The sequence below is a fragment of the Protomyctophum parallelum genome (genome assembly GCF_964188405.1).
Source record: "Protomyctophum parallelum genome assembly, chromosome: 23".
NCBI classification, from domain to species: domain Eukaryota; kingdom Metazoa; phylum Chordata; class Actinopteri; order Myctophiformes; family Myctophidae; genus Protomyctophum; species Protomyctophum parallelum.
Genome location: NC_139715.1, coordinates 12808744 through 12830651, shown reverse-complemented (window position 1 = coordinate 12830651; position 21908 = coordinate 12808744). Strand labels below are relative to the sequence as shown.

The window sequence follows — 21908 nt, the reverse complement described above, 5'->3', positions numbered from 1 at the left end:
GTTGCTTCCAGTGCAGAGCTTCCAGTGCGTATATACTGTATATCTTGCAGCCCATAGGGACGTGCCTGCCAGCGCTAACTCTGGCTTTCTCGGTGTCGGGTCACGTATTCCTTCACTGTCAAAACATTCCGTTGGGAGTGAGGTGCAGGTGAACGTGAACCGTCCGTTCTTTCCTGAAATACTTCTCTCCACTTTGCAGTTATAGTACTTAAGTAAATCTACTTGATTGTTACTTTCTACCACAATGCCCATAAGAACACAGTCATTCGGTTTTCTAATGCCTTGTTTCTATTTTTTTTCATATTGATCAATTATTTTTATCTAAACAAAAAAAAATCACGCAGACTTGTAAAGGCGAAAGCTACAAAAAAACATAAAAAATAAAAATAAATAAACAGTATCAAGTTGGTGTTGTTTAGCGCACAGTGCTAGTGCTCAGTTTCAGCAGTATACTTTGCCAAAATGGGTTTTATTAAGCCTAGTTGTTGTGTGAAATAACAACAAGTAGGCTTCTCACCATCAACAAGGTCAGTACAATATAGGGGATGAAATAGATAATGGACTAATGGTTTCGCCACAATCCTCTGGTGTTCCTGCCCCCAAAAACATATTATGCTCGTGACACGTCAGCCACCATTATCCATGTGTGCGTCTGTTTTTACCTTGGAGTATAATATACCTCAGGGTTTCCTCCGGGTGCCGTCTCTATTAACCCATTCTGAACGGGCACCCATTTTGGTGTTAGCATCATGTTATGCTTTATCTATTTAAAAATAGCAGATCTACAAGCTCATAGCGCGCCACCGAGTGGCGCGCTACGAGCTTGTAGGTCTGCTATTTTTGAAAAATCGAAGAACGACTGACATTTTTAGAATCTGATCTCAGGTCAGAATGGGTTAATCAGACCAGTGTGTGTCCAGTGGAAACCTCGTATGAATCTGATCTCAGGTCAGAATGGGTTAATATATTATATTAATAGAGACGGCACCCGGAGGAAACCCTGAGGCGAAATTTGTCATTGCAGCTCGTGCCAGCGCTGGTCCGTTGACTAACATTGCGCACGTTCATTTTATTGGGCCCATGACACGTGAGCGCTATGTTTCATACGTGAACGTGAGCAAATGGACCTCCAGGACCTCCCTAGGGAGATGCCCGAGAGGCATCTATAACCAGATGCCCGAACCACCTAAGCTTGCTCCTTTCCAGGTGAAGGAGCAGCGGCTCTACTCCCGTGTGACTGAACTTCTCACCCTATCTCTAAGGGAGATGCCCGTCGGAGAAAACTAATTCTGTCCGCTTGCATTCGTGACCTTATTCTTTGCGGGAGTACACTCTGTTATTTGATTTAATATTCCTCAGCTCTTTGTTCAACTCTGGTTGTTTTTACATGTGCTTTATAAATAAAATTGACTAAAGACTAGAATCAGGTAACAATTAAAGGCAACCAAAGTATTTTAAGAGCGGCATTATGACATCTAGTGGCTGAAGGTTGTGTAGTGTACATAATTCTAGCGATTTCGAATCAAATCAAATCACGTTTATTTTAAGGCTGTCAAAAATAACGCGTTAATGGCATTAATCAATTCAATTGCGTTAATTAATTGCGTTAAAATATTTAACGCAATTAACGCATGTTAGTGTTCCCCCTAACATGCGCCCGTGCGCGCGGCTCAGGAACGTCCAGAGCATAACAAATCTGTCACTGTGTAGCACACACAGTCATGATTGAACAACACCAGAGAGATAGCTTGTGTATTGTAGTTTGGTTGCAAAGTGGTTTGATTCTGTAACTCTGTTGCGTTACTTTGTCTGCCTAGCAAAGCCCCATTAGGCTACACTGCACACACACACACACACACACACACACACACACACACTACTAGTGTTAGCTATCAGCGCGCTGCAAGAATCACTCGGGTCCGTCGCAACTTGTGGACATTTTGAAAATTAATTAATTAATGTTAGCCGGACAATGTTTGTCCGGCTGGTTTCGTTTTGTCCTACGCGATTACGTGAATCAGCATGGCTGCGCCTGCAGTAGGCTATTACCAAAACAAACACATGGTACTTTTGTGTCGCACATGGAAAGCTACTGAAAACGACCATGGATATATTAAAGACAGTTCTCCTGTGCTGCTGTGCACCGCGGAGATAATGCGCAACTCCAGGTACGAACCAAAACACTGACTGAAGCTGATTCACGACTAACTATCTCCAGACTAGTCCTGCAGTCCCGCAATGAAGGAGAGACAATCTCGCCTCTCACTACAGTCCACTACAATGCCATTCTAGCCTTAAAACCTACATTTATATGTTATTCAATAATTACTTTAGTGCAAAATATAGGCTTTTCTAAACCAAGCCCTGTTTCCAAAAATGCTTGTGCCATTATTGTATTTTGTGAATTTCAATTAACTATAGTCTACAGTTTAACCCATTGCTTCTCAGCTATTTTAATTTCAAGGACCCCCAAATTAAATTGATAGAAAGTAGCCTAGGCCATTTTATTATGATTTTCATCTCTGGACTGGGACTCCAGTCTCCATTCATCCATCCATCCATCTTCAACCGCTTATCCCTAGTCGGGTCGCGGGGGCAACAGCTCCACCAGAGTGTTCCAGACTTCCCTTTCCAGAGCAACATTAGTGACTTCCTCCTGGGGGACCGCAGTCTACATGGCCAAAAGCCAGTGTTGATTTAACTCAAAGTGTAGGCTAGGCCTACAAATGCTCACATCACATCATGTCTATACTAAATGCATTAGAAAACAAAAATCATTCAAAAACAAATGTATATCCGCTTTCTGTCATTTATATTTCCATTTCCACAACAATAAACAGGAAAACATGGCATATTTTGGACATAGTTCGAATGGTGATTAATCATGATTAAATTAATTTTGAAGCTGTGATTAATCTGATTAAATCTTTTAATCATTTGACAGCCCTAAAAGCACATTTAAAAACAATTTCCATTGTACCAAAGTGCTGTACAGAACATCTCATCAACACGACAGTAAAAGCACATTTATAAGCAGACTAATTATCATAATAATAATAATGGGTTAAAAAGCCAAAGCCAAATAACATATCACGGGCAATCAAACGCTTGGGAGTAAAACAGGGGTTTTAGTCTGGATTTAAAAACGTCAATAGAGGCAGGGGGGAAGTTCTAATGGAGTAGGCGGTAGGGCAGGGTTCCCCAATTCATTTTCCTCAAGGGCCATATTTTGACTACGGTACCAGGCTGGGGGCCGAGTCGGCACGCGTGAGGCCGAGGTCTTGCCCTGAAATTAATGTTCAGGGCAAGACCCCATTTGAAAAGGACCCCCAGTTTGACATGCAGAGGCTACTGACCCCAATGTAATGCCATTTATATCTGGGACCCCTCCCCCCCCCCCCCCCCCAAAAAAAAACGAAAAAAAAAACGTTTTTTTCTTTTTGAAATTCTTCCGTGGGCCACAAGGGGGCGCTCCGCGGGCCGCAGATGGCCCGCTAATTGGGGAACCCTGCAGTAGGGGATGGTGTTCCACAGCCTAGAGGCTCCGTCCCCTCTAACCCTGCAAGGCCCGGATCTATTTCTACTTGCAAAAAAAAGAGATTTCAACCTTTTCAACCTTACTACTACTAGGACTTCGTAGGACTTTGTATGTAAAAAAAAAGAAAATGCAAATTTTATGCACATTTATAATAATTATTAAAATTATAATTTACATTTGGGGGATATCTTTCCCAATAATAAATAAAACATGTTCTAGACATTCTAATGGTCAGAAAAATATATATTACAGGAATTTAATTTACTTTTATATCAGGGTTAAAGGACAAAGGTCATAGATTAAAAAAAAAATCAAGTTTTGTCAAGTTGTGTGAATTTCTGCCTCTGTGGGGGGTATTTATATGCAAATATGACCAATGGCATTGCAATGAACATCAATGATGATGTTTAGGTGAAGAAATTACAAAACATTATAAGAATGAATGAATTAAAATATAAATGGTTGTATATTTGCAACGGTGGGTCGGTGGAACGTCATCCAGTACTGTAGCTCCAGGTCTGTTGATCTGAGGTGCCAAGTGGTGGGAACTTTACCAGGTCTGTAATGTAGGTGTGGGGGGTGGTAGTCCGTTCAGAGCTTTGTATACAAATAAAAGGGTTCTTAAAATGTAGGAAATCGCAAGGATATATTTGACAAGGATATAAAGGAAAAACTGAAGAATTGAGTATGAAGGACCCCACATGGAAACAAGCCAATAGGCTTTCCTGGGTATAAATCATCTTAGCAGAACTTGTATTGAACTGTACGTTCCTGAGCTTTCTTCTGCAAACTGTTAATAAAGTAATCAATCAATCAAAACCACTACATTTGTACAAGCAGTAAAACTGACAGCACATCGGCTACTGGATAATAGTGGCTATGCAGGGTGGGGGTTCCCAGTTCAAATATGTGTTTCTGTTCCCTTTCAGGTAACAGTCCAATGTCGTATGACCCGGAGACTGGCTTCTTTGAAGAAACTGGTGCTCAGTGTTAAGAAGTTACCCACTGCACAAAAAGGTGGTGCGTGTCTTACAATGGATTATTTCCAAAAGTCTGGCTAATTCAAATAACTTATTACCCAAAATGCATGACTGACTCAATTATGAAGTTAAGTTTAGTAACCTTTGGGGAAAAGGCATATCTCTGCTGTCGGGAGGAAACCTCATAACTTCAAAATGTAAATTTTTCAGGAAATGAAAAATATAAATTTTTCAGGAAATTAAGAAAACCTTATCTTTTTTTAAAACAAAGCAATACTGCCTCATCAAAGTTGGTGTTGTAACTTTATATATTGTCAATTTTCTTCCATGAGAGGGGGAGAGGTGGTGGAGTTAGCTGTTTTAGCAGACATTTTGAGGGTCCAATCATGGAGTTAAGAGCACTTTTTACTACTTTCCATTAGTTCAATATTTTTTTTAAACAACACACAGCTAATCAGCCGATCAGAGCATTACATCAACCGAAACGTGACATTTGTGATATTTTGTTTTGCACCAGGTAACAATTATATTTGTGATGTCCAACCACCAGTCTAGCCACATTCCAATTTTAATACTATACGGCATTTGGTCATGTGATGATGTCTTTACGGTCCTTACAGAATTGACTAGCCTACAAAGTATGACTTTTCATGCAATGGCAGCAATAAATATGTTATTGAATTTCTATCCAGCGGTGCAATGCTAATGGAACCCCTTTGATGCGCCGGGAGGGTTCAGGGAACATGGTACATGACTCCTGCAGGGGATATGTGTCCATTTATATTTATAGCAACGTCTGCATGTATTCATACATAAGTAGTAGCATGTGGCTGACATTTGCTCACTGACCCCACAAATACATGTCCTGGTTTTTATTGCATCTCTCCGCATTATTGTGCTTTGACTCACCGGCCTGTCTCTCCCATGGGCGCAGGGGGAGTGGAGACAAGCTGTCTGTCTCTCCCAGGCGCGGGGGGAGAGGAGACAAGCTGTCTGTCTCTCCCAGGCGTGGGGGGAGAGGAGACAAGCTGTCCGAAGAAGGTCTCACCACACCGAGTGCTTCCATTCTCGTTTCCGGTGTTTCACCACCATGACGATGTCCGACCGGTAGGTGCAGCGCGTTGCCGAAACACACACACACACACAACTATGGCACGGGCAATTAACCCCAACATATACTGTATCTTTATCGTGTAGGTTAATCAAATAACTGAGGAGCATTTTTGGTTTTCATGTATATTTGTATTTCTTATATCACTAAATCGACAGTTTCTTTATTGGTATATTCCAAATTGCATACAGGTCAATAAGGCAAAAGCATACAAAAAGACGGATGTTACACCTTCCACCTCCCAAAGAGGAGAAAAACTTTTTTTTCTTTTCTTTTTTAATGAGTTAATAATAATAACACAGGCAGACTCTTCACATACTAGAGCATGTCCGAAATAAGTAACTGAAATCGACATGAAAATATGAAATAAATGCTTAAACATGTGTAATGTTAGAGACCACAAAGTGAACCTTTCAACCCTGTTTTCTCTGCAAGACATAAGTCATATCTCCAAAACTGGTGGGTCAAACTGAACAACCAATATGTCAATTTGAAGCTATTATTGCCTGCTTTCATATGACATGAAACGAAAATTGAAACCCTCAGTCAAATTTGGTCACCACAGGCCCAAAAGCTAAAGGAATGAGTTCTATTTCGTCCCTGCTGACCGCCAGAGGCGGTGCTTTAAGCACTGAATACGTCCCTTCGCGCATGCGCAGTCGAGTATTTTATACCAACAATGTCGGTTGACCCCGTGATGACCCGGAGTCGTCTATAACTTCCGGCAGTCGTCCGGGGCTCAGTCCCTAATTTCTTCTCGCTTTGCGCAAGTTGTACATAGCACAGAGTTCTACAGCAGAATTAAACTGCACGATAACAGAACTATTGCTTTGCTACTACTAAGTCGCCGGTAGTCCCGCGACCATTGTTGGTCGGAGCTGTGACGCGTGCGTTCGCCCTCCAGGGACTGCGACTTAATACTACTATTATTGTATCGTTTTCGAGTGGAGCTGGGCTTCACATCGTCTTCTTTCCCCGTGGGAACAAGGTAAGCAGACAACCCCTGTTCGCATAGGCTGCGTGCGCGCTGCTTCCCTGCAACACACAGGGTCGCGTGCTACAAACGGCGACCTGAGCGTCCCGTTTTAGCACCCGTCAAAGTTGAACGGATAGCTCGTTCTCTTTGACAGCTTACGCTGTCTTGTTTTCCCACGAAGGCTGCGCCGCAGTGCTGGTGACGGCAAGCGTTAGCACTACCCGCTCCCAGCACGTGAGTCGACGCTAGTATTATTTGTTTACTACTTACCTATACTACTTATACTTATACTACTTATACTTATAAGTGTACTTATCTACCGCTATATTACTCTGCCTCTCTGAGCGAGTCTTTGCTGGCACTGGCCAGCTATATAGCACCGCCGCGTGCTACAAACGGCGACCTGAGCGTCCCGTTTAGCACCCGTCAAAGTGAACGGATAGCTCGTTCTCTTTGACAGCTTACGCTGTCTTGTTTTCCCACGAAGGCTGCGCCGCAGTGCTAGTGACGGCAAGCGTTAGCGCTACCCGCTCCCAGCACGTGAGTCGACGCTATTATTATTTGCTTACTACTTATACTTATACTACTTATACTTATACTTATACTACTTATAAGTGTACTTATTTACTGCTATATTACTCTGCCTCTCTGAATGAGTCTTTGCTGGCACTGGCCAGCTATATAGCACCACCGCGAGGTTACGTCAGTAACCCCGGTTATATGAATTGGCTTGACTGATTTAGTCACTTGTTCTCAAATAGTGTACTTTAATTTCGGCACAGAGCCATTGCCACTTTATAGGTTGGTTTTTCTGAAATTATATATATATAACTATATCATTATATATATATCATATATACTGGTCTCTGCTAGAGCACCCCTTACCTGGCATAGGCGGCGTGCGCGCCCCCTCCCTCCAGCTAAGCGGCCTTTAGCAGCTACAGTAGCCTCTACTGGCACAGGCAGCGTCCGCGCTCCCTTCCTACCAGTTTACGGCTCCACCCCTAGCGACCACTAGCGTCCGCGCTCTGGGCTACATCTGCGGGTTTCCAATGGACGAACCCCGCCACCACCTGTGCACCTCCTGCCAGGCTCCTCTGCGGCCAGAGGATGGGCATGACCTCTGCCCTGGGTGCCTTGGCCCCCAACATCTGAGGGAGGCACTCGGTGACAACCCATGTCACGTGGACGCAGGAGCGTCCAATCTCTCTCGCCGGTAATGAAGGCTAACAAAACCCTCCCCGGACAGAAGATACGTTATCGTTTAAAGCGGCGCTATCCCCGCTAAACAGACGTTCATATGATATCATATACTTATCATGGCATAACCTCCTGTGTGTGGGTAAAGGCTGCGTTCGCGCCGCCTCCCTGCTCTGCATACGAGGTCTGTTCGACTGTGAACGCTAGCGCTTACTATAAGCGACTATAAGACTTGCCGAAGGATAAGAACACTGTCATATTACCTTCGTTTGTTAAACACGCTACTTTTTAAGCTTTGTTTAGCCCCTGCTGGTGATGGCAAGAGCCTTGCTGGCCAAAGCCATATACCGATATTGGCAGCATTCAAGCTTAACTGCTTTTGCGAATAGCTGTATTGTTGTTATTATCAGCCCGGTACAGGAGCAGCTTCCTGCGTCCTCCCAGGGTATTGATGTTGCTACCAGTATAGTTTGTAGCAAAATAGTATTAACAGCTACTGGTGTACATAGCCTGTCTGGTTGTTAACCCAGCTGGCCCCCAGTAGTGGGCCTAGCTGAAGCTGCTACCAGTATGTCTGGAGCTCAAAGCTCCATTAACAGTTTTTTGCATATACAGTGGGTGCAACCTGGTTTGTTCCCACAGGTCGGATTAGTGCCCCTGGGTACCTGTAGGTCCTATTAGCCCAGCTGGTCCCCAGCACAGAGTATCTGGCGCTGCTGACAGCGTAGCTCACAGCTGCTACCAGTAGCTTAAAGTTAAAGCTGTTTATGAACAGGCTATAGCTTGTCTTGTTTTTTAGTAGCCTAGCTGGTCTCCAGCATAGCTCTCTAACTGGCGCTGCTACCTGTAGTTGTAGCCCAAGCGCTTATTATACTATTGAAGATAAAAAGCTATCTGTATATAGCTTGCCTTACTGTTTGTTGGCCCAGCTGGTACAGGGCAGGCAGCGTATGCGCTCCGCTCCTCCAGCATACGGCCAGCTTGATGTTACTTACTACTAATCGTTTGTTAGCTCAAGCATTTATTAACAGCTATTGGTGTATAGCTTGTTATGTTCATTAGCTGCAGCTGATACAGGCAGCGTACGCGCTCCCTTCCTTCAGCAGGTGGCCCCTATCGGTGGAGCTATCGGTTGTAGCCTTTTCTCCAAAACTAGCTTGTGTCGGTTTATTTAACCGAACCTGGCTGGGGTAGGCAGCGGTAGCGCTCCCTCCTCCCAGCATGAATGCGTAGTAGTGCACACGTGACTAGTGTATTGGAAGTGTCTTTTGTTTCGCTCTGGACTAGCAAACATAAATAATAATGCACTGGAGTTTGGATAAGCGTCATAGTGCCGTGATAAACGGTCACATAGGAAACACTACAGCTGCTACATAGCAGCGTCCAAACCTTGACTGAAGGCTACTTTATTATCATAAATTATAAGTAAGCCTCCGCCGGGGGTACAGGTAGCGTAAAGCTCCCCTCCCCCACCGCGACCATGCAGGTCGCACAGTCTATCTAACAGCAACGTTTGTGTGCTGTTTCTATGATGCACTTTACATCTGGTTGAATCTCAAAGTGCTGCAATGAGCATTTGCATAAACGTAAATGCATATTCACATGCTGCGGCAGGTATAGCAGCATTCAGTTTTTCGATTAAGTCATTATATGCCGATCTAAGTTAAAGCCTCTGCTGGCACAGGCAGCGTACGCGCCCCCTCCCTGCAGCATATGGCCAACACCTAGCAAACCAGTAGCGTCCGCGCCCTGGGCTAGTTGGGACTGGTGTGCACCGGCCGGTCCAAAGGAACCGGTGCCACCACAACGGAGAGCACCCACTTTCGTACCTCGAAAGCCTCTGCTGGTACAGACAGCGTATGCGCTCCCTCAAGCATATGGCCAACACCTAGCAACCAGTAGCGTCCGCGCCCTGGGCTAGTTGGGACTTGTGTGCACCGGCCGGTCCAGAGTAACCGGTGCCACCACAATGGAGAGCTCCCACTTTTGTACCTCGTGTGAAGCTCTCCTTCAGCCGTGAGCCGACCTTGGTCCTGCCCCGTGTGCCAGGAGGAAAAGGTCTGACCGCTGACTACAGCAGATCCGAGAGGGCTCAGCTATCTGCAGAGTTGGCCCGCATGAGGGCCATGCTCACTTCAGATAACACCTAGGCACCTCGGAGGGTGCCGAAGCGCCTACCTCTCCGATGCCACAACTGACTCGAGGTTGATGTGCTCTCCCCGACAGCTTAAGCTACGCACTTCCATGACTATGAGGAAGATGCAGAAGGCGGTGCCTCCCAGGCATCAGAGCCGGCCTCCCACTTCTCAGCTCATGCGCATAGCCGTGGAACGCATACTAAAGCAGGCAGTCGGCTCCTCCAAGCGCCTTCTTCTTGCTGTCTTCGCCGTCCCCCACGCCTGTACCTGAGACAGCTACAGGCCTGCCGGGCGAACGATCAGGGCCCTCTCCCATCTCTATACCGATGGTGAAATCCTGGCAGCCCTGCCCTGATTGGGAAAAGTGTCCTGAGACAACCCGTTGCGACGTGACACTTTAATAGATTTGAACGCACAAGGCGATAAGGGCTGGCCTGGGTTACATGCCAGCCACCAAGCCTGTCATTGCATCCCTCATTGTGTTCCCCAACGAGGCCCGGCGGCAGAACGCTAGGTGACCTCGACCCCAGTGCAGGAGCACAGACAACCTGCTCACTGGGGCCTCCCGTTCACACTTAATAGTGGCAACGTTAATACTGGCTCAGTCACCTTTGGTGTGTCACTGGAGGCATTGGCGTCATGTCCTCAGAGCGTGGGCGGCTGATGTCCATCGTATCTCTAGCCCGTCGCCAAGTCGGGTTTTCACAGTCAAGCTTGACTGATGAGCCTAGGCCAACTCTCCGTAGTCTCCCTGAGGAGCCAGGAGCACTAGGTGGTTCAGCCGGGCGAGAATCGCCGGAGCGAACCATCCAGGGGGGGAAGACCAGGCTGCAGCTTGCAGGCCTACGACACATCCCGCCTCCCAAAGGGCCGAGCTCCAACATTGATGAAATCATCTTGACTGCCCTCGGAGCTCGCGTATCACCGCCGGCCCACACTAGAGGCCAGCGTGTTCCCTGGCGTCCCACGCAGGGACCTGACTGTGACTGTGACTTTCCGGGCTGTGCAGTGCCTTCTGACGCCAGCCCCCCATATCCGGCGGGTCAAAATGGCCATTATCAGCAACATGACGAGAGCCCTACTATCAGACCAGGAGTGATGTGTCCTCCTGCCCAAGGGCGCAACAGAGGCTGTATATCCTCAGTCACACTAAGGGAAGTCCGATCTACATACTTCCTCGTGACGCAAGACAGACGGGTGTCGACATGTCTTGAATCTGATGGGACCCATATGAAGTTTATGCCAGTCTACTGGGCCGAACACGGCAATGTGCTGGAGCGGCAAGTGGTGCGCTCCGCTCTATAGCACACATTCTCATACTCATGGGACCTTAACCGGGTACTGGACGCCCTGTGCGGGCCTACCTTCGAACCCTTGGCACAGGCAGAGCTGAAGTGGGTGTCATGCAAGACAGCCCTTCTCCTGGCCATTACATTGGCAAAGCGTGTCAGTGAACTGCACGCTCTGTCAGTCAGCGAATCATGTCTGAGGTGGAACGCAGACAGCTCGGGGGTCACGCTGTGGCCAAACATAGCATTCCTCCCGAAGGTGCTGTCGCAGGCTCACCTCAACCGGCCTATCAGGCTGGCTCGATTCAACCCCCCACCTGGGGAGCTGACAGACAAACTGGAGCTGTTGTGCCCAGTCCGGGCCCTGAGAGCCTACATTGAAGCTACTGCACGCATCAGGCGAGCAGAGCAGCTGTTCTTTTGCCATAGTGGTGTGAACAAAGGCGGCGCTCCCTCCAAGCAGCGCCTGTCCCACTGGATTGTAGACACAATCAGCCACGCCTATGAGGCAAGTAACCTCCCCGTACCATCAGGGGTACGGTGCCACTCTACAAGGAGCATTTCCACATCATGGGCTTCCATGAGAGGGGTGCCCTTGGAGGACATTTGTGCCGCCGCCTCATGGGCTTCGGCAGGCACTTTCTCAAGGTACTACAGGGTGAATGTTGCCACTCCCCACCCAGTGGACGTGGCCCTCTTCCCCGAATCCTCCGGTTCTACCCTTTGAGGTCTGTAATCAGGATTCCTCGTGACTTGGCTGGTATAAGTCATTCAGTGCTTAAAGCACCGCCTCTGGCGGTCAGCAGGGACGAAATAGAACGATAGTTACGTATGTAACTACGGTTCTATGAGTCCTGAATGACCGCCAGAGGCACTCTTGTCACTCAGAATCCTCGTGTTCTCGCGAGAAGATTCTGTAGGGACTGAGCCCCGGACGACTGCCGGAAGTTATAGACGACTCCGGGTCATCACGGGGTCAACCGACATTGTTGGTATAAAATACTCGACTGCGCATGCGCGAAGGGACGTATTCAGTGCTTAAAGCACCGCCTCTGGCGGTCATTCAGGACTCATAGAACCGTAGTTACATACGTAACTATCGTTTTAACCTGTGATGTCATGCTGCACTTTTGGTCTTTTGGAGAGGACTGCTCTGCCAGAAACATTGCGAAATAAATGGTGGCCATTTTTTTTATACCACACCATAGACAACCAATATAAGGCAACATTTTCCAAATGTCATCATGCTTTAAGTAGCTTGTGACAATTGTGTCAAAATAGTGGGGGTTTCATGATTCTGAATCCAAGCATTAGTTTCGACCATAGCCACAAAATGTGTCCAAATGTGGTGACCTCATCACATTTTGTGCTGACCTCATCACGTCTATGGACGTTTTTAGCCCAAGGAGTCTATTTTGTGCAAAACTAATGCTTGGAATGGATTCAGAATCATGAAAACCCCCTAGTTTGACATGTCGCATGCTACTTAAAGCAAAAGGAAAGTTTGATTTGTTTTACATTTTCGCCTGCCATAGGATTAATGGTAGGGTCACAAGAAACCCATATAAAAAAATGCCCAATCAGCAAGTGGATTCATGAATGTATGTATATAGACAATATTTTAGACCAATAAAAAAGACTATATACCAAATTTCCCACCCGTCCACCTCGGCTGCCGGACTACAGCTTTAACATTTCACTATTAACCCCCCCCCCCCCCACACACAATCACACATCGTTCATTAATCGTAATCGATGCAAACTTTTTAAATATTGATTTGAAGTCCCATCACCCGGCGCTACGGTACACACAACACACGTGTAATAAAAATGGAAATTATGGAGACCTTCCGAACCTCGCGGATATTACAGGTTTCCCCAGATGGCGTCTTAGTCACGACACACACAATTACGCGTACCCTCACCTGCCTCTTAGTGATAATTCCATGTAATTAAGCAGCACACGAAGCAAAAAGGAAAAAAAAGGCTTCCTGAGATTTTCTCGCCAGAATAATTTGCTTGATTAAAACCCATTTAACCGTGGGCAGTGAAAGATTTAATTTTTTTTAATATACTAGCTAGTAGCTACCCATGAATTGCAGTTACATTAAATAATAATATGAATAGAAGGCGGCGGCGGGGGGGAGGGGGGCATCTTATATTAAAACAAAGCAATATCAAATATACATACAGTGTCTGTACCCGGAAATATAAAGGCAGAGTACTTCAGTCTCCTGTGCAAATAGAAGACATCACATAGCCGCAGATATCAAATATGCATGAAATGTGTGGCACTGTTACCGTCTGTCGGGTGGAAACCCCATATGTTCCAAACATATGTTACTTTTGATATCATGAGGACGCCCCACGCTAACATACGTGGATGTACTCAAGAGCGATGCAGGAGTGCAAAGTACCAACGAACTGGCCGGATGTATGGAGAATCGGGATGACTGGAAACGACGATGGAGGGCTCGTCTGAGGACGACCTAGAGAGAGTTACTTTTCAGGAGTCAAATTCATAAGTATCAAAAGTGCTAGATCAACAAGCGCCGCGGTTCGAGTTTGTGGATCTGCTACTTTTGATGCTTTTGTGTGGTGCTGTGGTATGATACAGTAGGGCGTTCATTTACCAATAAAACCCCAACAAGTTAAAATATGGAGATGAGAGGTTTTGGCCCAATAGCAACGATATACATACAGTAGGGTAAAGTCAGCCTTTCTCAGGGTGTTAATTTGCATTAACACTTCAGCATCCCCTGCCTGACAGTAGCAGTTCATACTGTTCATTACTGCTATTGTTAAAAGCATTTTTTAACTATAGCTCGTGACTAAATAATAACTACATTGGAATTAATTGGAACACAGTTTCTTTTCTCCAGTTTTCTGAAAAGTTTTCGACGTCGCATACAAGGTTTCCAACCCGACAGCAAAGACGACGCGCATCACCGCCGGCGATGTGCTATAGCTAGGCGGTCCGTCGTCGTAGCCGGTGTTTTTCAAAACAACTGCCACTCACGAGAGTCTTTGACGTTCAGAAGCATCGTAGAGGGTCCTCATGTGTCTGCACTTAATTGTTCAATTGGCCCTTTTGGGAAGAGCAGGGGGAGCAATATGGATATTTCCTACATACTGCATACCACAAGTCGGCGACTAGGAAACGCAAAAGTGAAATTATATACTGCCACCGAAGCGAAACCAATGTGAAACTGAATACAACAACTTGGCTTTAATTTGACTTACGTGGTCAGTTAAGACTGAGGGTAGGGACAGCTATGGACAGTGCACCCCCCTCGCCTCCGCCGCTTTCCAGTTCTTCCATACGGTTGTCAAATTTTCCTTTTACTTAGTCTTAGTGCTTTTTCTGGTTTTATCCTCGTAGCAGTTTTTGTATTGACCTATTTACAAATGTCAATCAAGCTTGTTTGTTAAATGTAGGCTATATAATTGTACCAAGTAACAATCCTATGCGGTCTATATTAATGTCTGTACTAGTTATGAAAGCCTGTAGTTATATGTACATAGCCTACTTTATCTGCGGTATTCAGAGTTTTAGCCAAAGCGATAATTGAATAACAATATAATTTTAAAATGTATAGATCTAGGAGGCGGAGGCGCTAATTTGGGGAGAATGGAATCTCACAAGATACGCTCTGCCTTGTATTTCTATCAGTAGAACTGGCTGGGGCTTGTATACAAAAAGCAGCATTTCCTTCTCATCTCCAGGTTCCCTCTAATTTGAGGCCAGTTCCCGTGGACCCCATCGATGTGAACGTCATGTCAAACATCCCCTACTTCAACCTCCAGGTACTGTATAAGCAGCTCTATACCAGTGGTTCTCAAATGTTTCCCCCACATATCTCTGAGAGTGTGGGGGATTTGGTTCCATCTGTACGGAACCGCTGCACTTCGATAAAAGCGCCAAAGCACCTCCCTCCGTGGTTGTACTGCAGTGTTGCTTTCCTCGACTAAAACTAAGACGAAAAATGTACGACTAAAACTAAAATCTAAATTTTGCTGCCAAAAACAACACTGTTGTACTGTACAGGACGTTAACGTGGCGTGTGGTGGTGGTGTTAACAGGTTCCTCAGCGCTACAAGCAGGTGGAATACCAGGCAGAGTCGACATGGGAGGCGTACGCTGGCTACATACCCACCACCCTGGCCCGACCCCTACGCACTGGAGCCCTGGTAACTATAAAGCACTGGTTCACAAACAGACGGGGAGTTTGTGTGGGCTTGTGGCACAGAGGGGAGGGCGAGAAGGTGGTGGAGTTACCGGTATATGTTTATGTTTATGTTTATTTATTTGATATGGACATAACAATTACATTGCTCATTGCACAATTGTACAACTTGTAGATGCATCGTTTACAGTGTGTTAGCACGAGTGCTAGTTTTCACCACTTGTCCATAGGAGACTTTTCTGAAAATACAAAGTTAAAAGAACACCCAATCTAAAAATAAGAAGTACATTCAATAAAAAGTACATTCAAGTGAAATTTACAGCAAGGTTACAGTACATTACATAACCTCCAGTACAAAAGTAAACATAATCATTCTCGTAACCAGTCAGGAGCTATACATGTGAGCACAGTTGATCTGATTTCAACCATAGTTTGAGACCTCTATAGAACACATTACCATCCGTCTCTAGTTTTAAGACCGTAGGCAAGGAGTTCCATAAGTTAGCTCCCTTTACTGAAAAGGCAGACTGTCCAGCTACAACAGAGAGAGATTGATTGGACATAGACTGAGATGGACAGAGGTTGATGGAGATCAAGGCACAAGGGGACGGAGAGAACGAGGAAGAAAGTGAGAGCGATAAAATGGGGGTGAATGACAGGCCGGAATGACAGAATGACAGGCCGACCAAGACAGATTGAAGGGAAGGTGGATGATGTTTGTCACAGCCTCTTCCTGGTGGCTGGAGGGAGCTAGGGTGGATTTTGTTTGAAAATACAAAACTTCTTCAACTGGTGTGTCTACTCTCTACCAAAACATCACAATTCTGCATTTTGTGCTAATGGGCTACATCCACACCAAATAACTCTTCCTAGTACTTCCGGAATTAAAAACAACAAATATGTTAAAAGCTACAAGGTTATATCACAACACAAGGCAAAAATGCACCCTATGCAAAAGAGTGTCACATGACGTCACCTGTCAGTAAGGGTCAGAGGTTGAACTGAGTTCCTGGAGAGAAGTTGCATTGTTTTGGGAACATCAGAGAGAGACAATATTAAGTCATCTGCACATGGTTCATAGGCACACACGGTACATATTCTTTATTGTCATCTTTTGAGTGTAATATGTTTGTTTTGAATTGCCTAATGTTGCTGTAATGTAGAACTGTGGACTTTGTTTGATCATTTGAATGCACATGTGTGGACTCACTAATTACTGTTTACAATGTGTATGGGCTCAAAAACTGAACAAAATGTCTTTATTTCTTTATTGTAGTTGTCACGGTGTCTTGTGGTGACTGGAGGAGTTGAAAGTCGCATGACAAATAAAACCAATATCAGACATCTGTATGATGGGAGGCATACTATGGTCCGACGGAGCATTGGTTCGACATGCGTCCGCACCTCGGTCTAGCGCCTGCTCCCGTGCTTGCGGTTATGGTTAGGTTAGGGTTTGAGGTGGGTTGTCGTGTTTCGGACCAATGACTAGTCGGACCAAACACATGCGTGGACATTCTTGATCCTGTACAGCTACACAGGTGTTACCGATGATACTAATTAAGGATCTGTTCCATTTAGTGTGCAGTGGTTCTCAAACTTTTTATTTTCAAGGACCCCCCATAACTCTAAGAGTGTACAAATGGAACCAAATGGACCCTTATGGGTCATTTGGAACCCACTCAAGGACACTTTGAGACCCACTGGTGTAGCAGAGTGTTTCCAGTGATCGCCAACACGCACAAAATAGCAGCACCCTGACTCTGTTTGACCAGAATGGAACATAGCCTTCATTAGCATCAGCCTATAGGGCCCAAGCTTTTTCCAAAATGGCGTGTGCATAGAGCCCATCGTTTATCAGACACAGCACTAGTGTATCGCATATTAGGACTTGGCGTTGTGAGATTTTAATTTTGGTTTAGTCCATGCGTTCATCTACAGTATTGGTTCCCAACCTTTTTATACTGAAGTACCACCTAAGAAAATATTTGGCTCTCCATGTACCACCATGATAAATAAAATTTATTATTTGTTTATTTAGTTAAAATACAGGAGCATACTGTATGTGCCCTTTTTGTTCCATTCATAAGCCAATAATGCTCCTGCTCTGACAAAACTCAGTCTAATCACTAATCGGCACCACTGATGATATTTTTAATGTGATTAATCCATTCTCAAATCTTCTATTAAAAGCTATAGGGGTGCAGTCATGCCCATTTCAGCACGGCTGGATAGCCTATTTCAATCAATTGCTTGCTCAGAAGAACTACCTGTAGTAATATAAATATTTCACTCCACTTTTGTCTTTTTTCAACTTTTTTTGTTCTACTCTGTGCAACCACCAGAGGGGGGCTCAAGTACCACCTACTTGTAGTACCAGTGGTTGGGAACCTCTGGTTTAGACAACAATGATTTATGTGGTTTGGCATAATCACAGTATACAACTAAAATGGTACAGCTCCCCTTCTGAAACTGCTATCACACATTTTCTCACTCCTGGATGTCAGATGAACAAAATGATACCACACATGTCTTGTCCCTTTTAGTGGTACCGACATCTCATTCGGCCCAAGGACTAAATCAGTTGACAGTATAGAGCACGCTCGGCTCGGGAACTTCTGTCCCTTTAGTGTTTGGTGGACTATAACTGAGTACATTTACTAGAGTACTGTAAATCTACAGTAGCTGCTCTTTAGCCATACACTGCACTGTGCATTTCCTTCCCAGGACGAGCTGCTGCTGCCCGGGCTGACTTCCCCCGGCGAGTCCCTGGCCTCGGCGGAGACCAAGCCCGAGAGGGAGGGGGCCGAGGAGGACGACGCCGACACCGCCAGCCTGAGCTTCTCCGCCGAAACCCTCCTACGCCGATCGGCCCCTACACACCCACTCAGGATCTTTGTAAGGAACAATTCAGCTGACCCCGGGCACTGTTGTGTCCGTGTTTTCCTTTCACTCACTCACTCGCTTTTTACCTAGTGCTGCTGTAACCTCAAAGCAATTGCATCAAGCAGAAAAAAGAAAGATGAAGAAAAACAAGTAGATGTCAGTCAGTGCTCACTGGCCAGTGTGTTGAACAGTATGTGTGTAGCTCTTCTCACAGCATTCACGACACAGGTCGGTTCTTTATAAACGGGCAATTATTCAGGCATTCTTCTCATCCCTCAAATTACATAACAGTACATACTATTGACCAACAAATGAAAATGCAGGTACAGTAGAAATGCGCAAAGCGCAGCTGAACATGTTATGACGATCAAACACAACCAACAGTCTAATCTAAAATATAAAAATAATATGTGGAAAGAGGTTCTTGATGCTTGAGTTGCTTTTTTTTTTTTTTTTTTAAGATATTCTTTTGCGGCTTACGCCTTTTATTGGTTTTTTAAGGGACAGACAGTAGGCTGACAGGAAACGGGAGAGAGATGGGGGGATGACATGCAGTAAAGGCCGTGTCGGGTCCGGGAGTCGAACCCGCGGCACACTGCGACTGGATTACCAGTCCGGTGCCCAGACCGTTACGCTACGGCCTGGGCCGCTTGAGTTGCTTTTGACCATTTCTCCTTAACGTAGATGTCCTTTATAACTTTAGCAGTGCAAACACACTACACTGCTGCAAGTGTACCGCTTCCTTGTTCAGTCCAGAGTGACGAGTCTGAGGCCCAGGCTACACATATATGGATCTTTTGCAAACGGCGTTTTCGGACACTCAAACGGAGGTTTTTGGAAACGGATAAATTTGTGAAGATTTTCGAAAGTATCCGGATCAGTGGATCTGTGTAGTCATGTGAAACGGAGCTTTTGAGAAACGATGACGTCACCGCTCATTAAGCGCATATCATTTTTACTATAATTAGGTTAGAAATGCAGCCTATGTGCCTGCATGGAAACTACATGGATATCTATCCGATTGTTCATGTTACTTTATCTCTACTTATATCACTGTTACTATAATAATTATATTAGCCTACTAGTCCAGTGCGGACTGGTGATTTCATTTTTATTGGTGCCGAGTGCAAAGCTTGAACAATAGGTTAATTGCGAACCGCTAGAGATAAACTGTGGAAATTAACCTACCAATAAGGACCCAGGCCAAATGCCATTGCGCAGTAGCTATACACCAACAAGTCTATGCGTGGTGTGTGCATAGCCGCATGTGAAACTATATATTCTCTTGTTGTATTTTGCTCTCCGTTTCATGGTCATGTGAGGAGAGCGAGAGAGGGTGCAGAGAGAGAAAGAGAGGTGTGAATGGAATCGCATCAAATTAATAGCGTGGTTGGTCAGAAGAAAGTATACAGTGGGTCGCCGTGCGCATTTGGCACATCTCTCTCCTGTTTAGGTAATAAAGGGTGCACCCTTGACTGCATTCCGTTGTCACTGTGCCTCCATGCCGACAAGGTGTGCGCGTGAACTTTTATTAGCCTACATTATAACGTGACATTTACACGGCACCAGCAGAGTCAGACCTATAGAAGTGTTGTGTCCACAACCAGTTGTGAGCTTGTAGAGTGGCTATATTTTCCAGGTGTATAATACATGTCACGTTATAATGTAGGCTAATAAACGTTCACACGCACACATTGTCGGCATGCAGGCACAGTGACAACGGCAAGCGCGGGAGCAGTGCATGTTCGCCAACCTTAATGCATGTTCGGACTAACGCGACTTCGGATCTATGTGCAGTTCCCGACTCGGCTATTATTTTCTCTGAAGGACTTGCCTAGTCTCCAGAGCAATGGTAAAGTAAAGACAATGAAACATGTTCCACTTCCACTCACAATTTAGGTGGCTTTTAAAATGCGGTACTTATTCCTTCATAAAAAAATATGATTGGCACCTCATACTGTAAGTGTAAATATAAAAAACAATCTAATATAATATAGCCTACAAATGAAACCTGCTACTGCAGTGATTTTATCCGGTGTTCAATGCGTTTCTGCGTTTGTGTGTGGAAAATATCCGTTTTGCAAAAGATCCATATACGTAGGCCTATAGCCCAGGCCTGAGTGAGCGGTGTTTGTACCACCTGTGTGCAATGCCATGCAATCATGCATCAATCAATCAGTCAATCATGGTCCAGTGCAGCTGTGACAGACGGGGAACTTCTTATCTTCTTTTTGTTGTTGTTTTACAGTTGGCAACCAATTTATGGTGCATTACCACCATCTAGTGATCCATCTCTTGGATCAACAGTATGAATCTCCCGAGTCCCAACCCATACACACACACACACACACACACACACACACACACACACACACACACACACACACACACACACACACACACACTCACACTTTCTCTCATTAACACCCTTAACTAAACTATATCCTGTCAAACACTCCTGTTTCCTTAATAGAATTTTAACATGTCTTCTTTCCCCCATTCTTAAAAGAGTTATTTCCTGCACCCCTATGTCCCTCATCTGATACCTCATCGCCTCCCTCTCTGGCTCATACCCTCTGCAATTCAAAGAACATGTTCAACGGTCTCCTGTTCCTGACACTCACATAACCCAGACTGATGTTTCCCTATTAATGCCAATGTTTTATTTAGTCCACTGTGCCCTTGACAGGGAACTTTGCTCTGCCACATCATGTTTTTACATTTTTAACCTTGCATGAAATCAATTATGAACCACATATTTATTATTGTATCATGAAATTAAGATTACTTGTGCTTTATGAACTTATGTATTTGAGCTATTTTAGTAAGCATTGTAATAACAGCACTTACAATGTGTTTTGGTCCCCACCCTCTCCCATTCCTCTGTGCTTTTGTTTTTAGAACCCAGCCCCAGGCCTCCGAACCTACAAGATCACCCCTAAATACCTGGAGAGTGACCTGGAGTTTCACCTCTGTCCACTGCCCAGGTAACAGCCAAATGTACCACTCAATCCCTCTCTTTTAGGATCAGGATGCACCTAATCGATATATCAAACTATGTACTTTTATATCCGTGTGTCCATAAAGTATGTATTTTAAACTGTATACACAGTGTTTCAATGATGACATATTTGCCAAACACGTTTTAAAGGTGCTATTTTTGATCAATGATCAGACTTCCTAGTCTAGTCCAAGGTTAATTAAATAAGGTTATGAAGCGAAAACCGTACGGTGGACTCCATGTTGCTCCCTGGAAGGAAAGAAACATGCGCAGTTGAGACCAAGGAAGCTGAACGCGGAAGTGTTGGCTGCATATAACCCATTGCGCATGTTTCTTTCCTTCCAGGGAGCAACATTCGCTTCCTGTCCTCATTTAATAGTCCTTGGTCTAGTCACGTGGTCAAGCCAATGGGAGGCTAGCCTTATACGGCCAGTGGGACACTAAGCCCACGGCCAATGGGACACTAAAGGGCAGTCCATACTGTCTCCGACCACCAAACTTTTCGTCTGAAAGATCAGACTTAAATCTTTTCTCCGAAGTAGAGTTCGGCGAGTCAACATCTGGGAGTGCAGCTTTCAGAAGTTGCGAGTGACGTTGTTGTAGTT

The 21908-nt window shown here is 45.1% G+C and overlaps 1 protein-coding gene across 1 annotated transcript in view; it reads left to right on the top strand.

Annotated features, from left to right (window-relative positions):
* The window catches only part of cfap221 (cilia and flagella associated protein 221), a gene marked incomplete at both ends in the record, with an annotated part of 61028 nt that overhangs the window by 24576 nt on the left and 14544 nt on the right, over window positions 1–21908 (top strand). The window contains 6 exons of the mRNA XM_083758365.1: window positions 4468–4558; window positions 5525–5625; window positions 14959–15039; window positions 15316–15423; window positions 18144–18314; window positions 21204–21289. Of these exons, the coding sequence (XP_083614491.1) occupies window positions 4468–4558; window positions 5525–5625; window positions 14959–15039; window positions 15316–15423; window positions 18144–18314; window positions 21204–21289 (638 nt within the window). The remainder of the gene's footprint in view (window positions 1–4467; window positions 4559–5524; window positions 5626–14958; window positions 15040–15315; window positions 15424–18143; window positions 18315–21203; window positions 21290–21908) is intronic.